The sequence below is a fragment of the Sinocyclocheilus anshuiensis genome, unplaced genomic scaffold (genome assembly GCF_001515605.1).
Source record: "Sinocyclocheilus anshuiensis isolate Anshui unplaced genomic scaffold, SAMN03320099.WGS_v1.1 scaffold199, whole genome shotgun sequence".
NCBI lineage: Eukaryota > Metazoa > Chordata > Actinopteri > Cypriniformes > Cyprinidae > Sinocyclocheilus > Sinocyclocheilus anshuiensis.
This window is the reverse complement of record NW_015552582.1, coordinates 2,947,675-2,954,641: the sequence shown is the minus strand read 5'-3', so window position 1 is coordinate 2,954,641 and position 6,967 is coordinate 2,947,675. Positions and strand designations below refer to the sequence as shown.

The 6,967-nt window shown below is 36.8% G+C and overlaps 1 protein-coding gene across 2 annotated transcripts in view; it reads left to right on the top strand.

Annotated features, from left to right (window-relative positions):
* The window catches only part of LOC107665372 (BTB/POZ domain-containing protein 7-like), a 71,267-nt gene that overhangs the window by 50,766 nt on the left and 13,534 nt on the right, over nt 1-6,967 (top strand). For both annotated transcript variants that reach the window (XM_016456226.1, XM_016456225.1), the window contains exon 4: nt 5,833-6,041. In XM_016456226.1, coding sequence (XP_016311712.1) covers nt 5,833-6,041 — 209 coding nt within the window. The remainder of the gene's footprint in view (nt 1-5,832; nt 6,042-6,967) is intronic.

The window sequence follows — 6,967 nt, the reverse complement described above, 5'->3', positions numbered from 1 at the left end:
ATCAAAGACAATTTTTAATATAACTCCGACTGGATTCGTCTGAAAGAAGAAAGTCATATACACCTTGGATGACTTGAGGGTGAGTAATTTATGGGTTAATTTTCATTTTTGGGTGAACTAACCCTTTAATATGTTTTTACATTTTTTTTCAGGATTTGTGGATGAATAGAAAGTATAATAGAACAAAATATTGAACAAAAGACTGTAACATTAGAAATGTCTTTACTGTAACTTTGGATACATTTGATGCATTTTTCTTTTTTTAATCATACTGACCCTAAACTTTTGAATTGTAGTACATAGGTCTTGACTACTTCTGTGTTTTTATGGCAGTTTTTTGTGTTTTATGAGGTTCTGCATTTAAACTGACTTCAGGGTGAATAATTGATGTCTGAATTGTTTAGGTGAACAATTCTTTAATGCAGTATTCACAACACAGAGTTTTCTTCCTAGTCCAGCCGAACCGTTTATTGATAGTAAGTTGCAAAAACTCAGTCACTCATGGTTATGAAATCAGCATGGTTATGTTGTCACAAGTATGTGCAAATGAACATATTAGGCCCACATGTCATTTACCTTAAGAGTTATTCAGTAACTTGGCACTTAGCCCAACCTAATGAATGACATTGGCTAACGTTGGAGTACTATCATAATAATAACTGTGATCATTTACATATAGAAGTCTTAAAGTGCATTAGCAAATGAAACCACCTGTTTAATTCTAAGGGTCAGAGAGAGGGTAGTAATTGCTCCTGTAAAACTAATGGTGCTTTTCCACTGCGTGGTACGACTCGGCTCGCCATAAATGACGGCTTTTTGGTGCAGGAAACCTGGCTAACTTTAAAAGTGGACCTCAGGGGGAAAATTGCATCTAATCAGTATCTCACAGGATAGATGAGATGATGCAAACTGGTGGTCCAGATATCCGGCTTTGGCACATGAGACAACAGTGTGATGGAAATAGACCGACTTGGAGTTGAAGGAGACAGTTCTGGTGAGGGTTCGTGCTGTGAATGAACTGACACAGGGCTGAGCGTGACACTGCACCTGTGACGATAACATTAACTGACAGCATGGCGTACCATAGGTCTGTTCTGTAGTGCAAATGAAATGCTGCGTCGATGGGCCTGGAGACTGGAAGCTACAGAGAACTGTGCACATTTCTTCCATTTCTCAGCACCTTTAAAAAAATGCATTGCTTCTCATTTGAGAAAGAGACATCTGGGGATAAGGAGAGAAATTATTCACAAATTGAAAACCTTTTGTGTGTTCCAGTATGTGTTCATTTGTATTTTTCATTCTTTGTTCCGCTTGCAGTTTTGTGTCACTGTTCATTAAGTTGAATGGTTTAAAAAGGATGCTTTGATATTTCATCATTATCTAGCAATGAAAATTGGGCAGCAGGAGCATTTCAAAAATCCATAAAGCAAGGTCTTTGTGACCTTGTTTTTCTTTCATTTTCTTTCACATTTATTTTATACTTATATATATACTCACATGTTCCGCCATGTGCTTCTCGTTCGCGCTTATTTACATCAGAGTGTGCACGTGTCTTTCACGCAGTATACAGCGGTGTTATGCATTTTGACCAGTTGATGGGAAAAGTATTCTTAAAATGCATTCAAAATTCTGAATAATTTGTAATATATAATTATTCACGGTATTTAGAAGTGCCCACGATAACAATATCGTGCATATTCATTACTGTAATATATCGCATTACCGAATAACGGCACAAGTCTAGTATTAACACAGATTGCTGGTGGTGTTTCCATTAAGCCTGTGAGAGACTGTCAGCTCTGTAATGATTGTGTCTGTTACAGCTTGTCTGAAAGGTCATGGAGAATTTTAACCCAACACCTCTCTGGGGCTCCTTCATTCTCCACTTCTCATTTTCATCTCTGTATCTTTCAGCAATTTCCGTCTTTCACATTCAGTCATACAGACCGGGCTAATTTTCCTCTATCTCTGTCCTTTTTGACATTTCCCTCCTAATCTTTACTCCTCCTCTCATTTTTCTTCCTCTCATCATGTCACCGTTTCTCTCGCTGGCTCGCTTACTCTATCTCTCCTCCTGCTCCTCTCTGTCTATTAGCCTGTCTACCCCTTATATCAAGCTCCGGGGCTCTGGCTAGTTAATTGGGGTACTGCACTTGTTCAAGGCTAATAGATACCCTAATGATTAGTCCTTCACTGTCTCCGCTCCCTTCCTGTGTGGCTGTGTTCCTCCAATATCAGGTGTACTCAACTGTAAAATGAGCTCAAGACTACCATTAGGTATTTCGCATCACATGACCTTGTTGTTAGCTTGTAGTTCTTGACAAAATGTGTTTCTTCAGAGGAAGAATATTTTAAATGTATACTGAATCTCTTATAAAACGTTACCTTGCATGGTTTAGTTTGAAATTATTTTTTTTTATGAGTTTTCTAGTGAAATGAGTTTTAAATGACTCATTTGTTAGCAGCTCCACATTGCTGAAATCAGTCGGCCTTCCTCATGCATCCTCATCATCCTCCTTTCTCACCATGCACCATGTAGCTTTTTTGTGAGCTACATACAGCTGGCTTCTAAGGTTGTATCCCAACAGAAATTTATTATGAGCAGCATAAATAGCGGGGGGTTTTTTTGCACAAGACATTCACGATTGATGTCAGTAGAATTTGGTCCTAGCATGCTGCTAAGCTAACAGTGATTAGCTTTGTTTGGAAAAGCGCACTACCTTACAACTATTTCTGAGCAGGGCTCCAGACAAAAAAAATCACTTAAGGAGCCATTGGCTCCTATAAGAAACAAACATTTTTTAAGTGCCACAGAATAAATGTGTTTTATTTATTTATTTATTTATTTTTACTTCTAATCTTTTTCTTTATTTTACATAGAACAATAGAACAAAACTTATAGAAAAGGAAAAAAAAATTTAAATAAAAGAGTATGAACCCCCCCCAACCTTATATACCAGTCAGACCTTAAAAAAAAAAAAAAAAGCATATATATGTGTATACACACACATACATAAATAGAAATAAAATAACATTTTAGACAATGTACATTCAGTACAATTCTTTAGAAGCAGCGTTCTCCACAAAGGTTAGAAAAGGTTGCCAAGTAGTAAAGAATCTCTTATTTGACCCTTTCATAAAGCATCGGAGCTTTTCCAATTGTATGTTATAACATCTTTAATCCAGTGTCTGTATGTTGGAGGCAAAGAGTCTTTCCATTTATACAAAATTAACCTCCTGGCTAGAAGTGAACAAAAGCAATAACATCACACTGGGATCTGCTTAGATTATAGTCTTGAGTAGCAACTCCAAATATTGCGGTCAGCCTGGCAGGAACAATGATTTTACCGAGCAATTTAGAAAAAGTCTCAAAAATTGAACCCCAATATTCTAGCAATTTCGGACATGACCAAAACATGATATAGAGTGGCAGGAGCTTGTTTACATCAGTCACATGTAGGCTCCACATTAGTGTTGTCACGGTACCAAAATTTCAGTATTCGGTAGCCAGTGCAAGGAGATTCCACAGTGCTGGTAAAAGTGTAGGAGAGATTGCTTGGAGGAGGTGTGAGGGGATTGGGTCTAGAGGGCATGTTGTAGGATGGCTGGAGAGCAGAAGTTTTGATACTTCTGCCTCAGTGAGGGCACAGAAGGAGAAGATGGGAGTTTTTGCAGTGGGTGTGGTTGGTTACAGATAATAAACAGAAGATTGAACTGCTTTCATTGATTCAACATGACTAATAAAACACACGACTATGACAATATATGGTTTATCTTAGTTCTTCACTTACAAGCTGCGCGTAACAGCTGTCGCGATTTCATAATCGGGATTTACATATTTTACATCAAAGCTTGTTGATTGTCTTGCATCAGAGCACGAGCATGCACACGCATATCCCAACTAACAACCGCGTGCCAGATGCTATACCATCTGCGTCGACCTAAAACTTTGAGCATACATAACTTTTCGAAGTATTAAATCACTCATTTATCGCAAACCATTGCTATATGTATATTTGTGATATTTCGATAATTTCGATATATCGTGCATCCCTATTTTGAAGAATGTTGGTAACCCAATATTCATATGGTTGGTAACCATCGACTTCCATAGTATAGAAAAAATACTATGGAAGTCAAAGGCTACCAGCAACTGTTTGGTTATCAACATTCTTCAAAATATCTTCTTTGTTTTTTCACAAAAAATAAATAAATACATTTTTTAAAAATCACTTTTGGTTGAGCTATTGCGGAAATGGTGTCATTTCAGCAGCCATTACTCCAGTCTTCAGTGTCTCACAATCCTTCTGAAATCTTTCTAATATGCTGATGCTCAAGAAACATTTCTTATTGTTATCATTGTTAAAAAAAAACAGTTGTGCTGCTTAATATTTTTGTGGAAACATTATTTTCTCCCAGATTTTCTTGGATCCTTCAAAAGAACTGCATTTATTTAAAAATAGTCTTAGCACTTTTTTATCAATTTAATGTGTTTTATTGGGTATGAGACAGTAAATTTGTACATTTCTGTAGAAAAATTATTGTTGGAACTGAATTTCACTTAATCCCTGTTAGAAAGGGAAAACCAAGCTTGCTCTCTAGAGATGCTTGGCTTGGATTGCATTGAGGTTGAAATTCTCCACTGCTCCGGGGGTCTTTGTATCAAGCACAGGGGGGAAAAAAATCAGTGGCATTTACTGATTAAACTGCACTGAATGCCTCTCTTTTGACATTTGGTCTTTGATGACTGGAAAAGGAGACCGAAAAAATTTGAATAGAAAAGACAAAACAGATCAAATTGTTAATTCAAGGCACAGATTGAAGCAGCATAAAGCAGTGTTTTTGTTTTGAATAATTGGGTAAATTATTCATCTTTTCCCACAGTGACATTTAAATGCATCAATTTTCATTAATATTTTAGACATATCTGCACATATTGGGATAGAATATATTACTTCTGTATTTAAGGACTCTGTTTTAACTTTAACTTAAAGTGCCCCTATTATGCAGTTTTTAAGGTTCCTAATATTGTTTTGGGAGTCTCCTTCAATAGGTTTACATACATGCAAGGTCAAAAAACACTTTAGTTTTCTCAAAATATGCATTTAATATCACCTCATTTTCCAATGATTCTCAAACAATTTGTTCAAAGCAGTTCTAAGATTGTCTCTCTAAACCCCTTCTTTCCATGATTGGTCAGATGGCCCATTCTGTTGTGATTGATCTACCGCTTACAGCACGTGTCGGAAACGATACGCCCATTGCCATAGTTGCATATTTTGAATGCTCAATAGAAATTATAAGCATTTATTATTTATTATACTTGCAGGTTATGATTATGATATGCTGCAGTGGAGACAGCTGGTCCAAATAAACTGGGTACTGATCCATCTTTCAAGAGCAAGCATTTTGTGAAACCTGCGTTGAACTCCCCGAGATTAGAGAAGCAGTCATCAGTAAAATGACAGGAACACAAAAAAAGATTGGGGTTGTACCACTGTGAATTTTAACTACTGATTCTTTGCAGCCTCAACTTTCGGAAGTGAAAATAAAACGAATTTACTTTCACAGCATAGGACACAGTGTCTTCTCGACATATAACTTGAAGTGTTATAGTACAGTCATGGTGATGAGAAAATTATTACATAAATAAATAAAACTGCATAGAGGGCAGATGGAGGTAGTGCCCTATTCTAAGAGCATCTTGACTACCCACGTTTTAGTTTTAAAGTCTTAATTAACTACATTTGGACACAGATTTGTATGTTTAAGAGCAGCTGAAGCCCTGTTTATATCTAAATAAAATGTGATGTCATTGTTTATTCATCTTAGGCTGTGAAGACATTGTGGCAGACAGCATCTCGCTGGACTCTGTGGTGGCCATCCTGAAGTGGAGCTCACAGCCTTACGGCTCCAAATGGGTTCATCGGCAGGGCATGCACTTCCTGTGTGAGGAGTTCAACCAGGTCATGACCTCTGACGTCCTCTACAAGCTTAGCAAGGAGCACCTCCTGGCGGCCATTCAGTCTGATTACCTGCAGGTGATAACCATACACCATTTCACCTTAAGTACTTTTCAGATTTCCCAGTGCAAGATTATCTAGTTCAGGATTTTATGGGAGCTGTTTATGAATCAAATAATCTGCACTGTAAATTAGGGCTGGGTAAAAAATATCTATATCTCAATATTAATCGATTCTCATTTTTACGGAACGATATTGATTCTTAAATCAATATCGATTAGTCTAGCCTGTTTTCAGTTAATGGACGGAACGTTGAAGGGCACTTCCCATCCAATATATCGGAATAAGCATTGTGCTTTGGTACTTTTAATATGAAACAAAGCACCACCCATCCAATAAATCACAATAAGCATTGTGCTTTGGTACTTTTAATATGAAACAAAGTCTCAGATTTCAAATTCTTTCCATTGTATTGCAGTATTCAAACAATAAATGCTATTTTGGCGCTGTTTAATATGGAGTGACAGATCGCATGTCGTACCTCAGTTCAACAGACGCGGCAGTGCCAGGCGCACGTGAACTGATCATCTCCTCCACATTAATACCAGTTTCAGCACAAAATAAACATGACTAAACATACGAAGGTAAGTTAAAAGAAAGAGTATAACTTTACCAGCCGTATTCTGTCTCATGAAATCGCTCAATCAGTGTTTCAGCCGTGCAAAGACGTCAATATAAAGGCTTGTAAACAATGTCACATAACGTTTACCTCAGAAAAAACATATTCGGTGAACATAAACTCATTAGTCAGATAGAAAGATAAACTGTAGAGAGGGGCATTTTGCTAAATATATGCACCATATAACATAATCATTATAAATTGTACTGTTCTACAATGTTTAATTTATGTTTGAATAAATCCATCAAGTTTTTATGACAGCCACCATTATGTTTATATTTCAAAAAAACGAATTGAAGTAGAAATATTATGTAATTGTAACTTT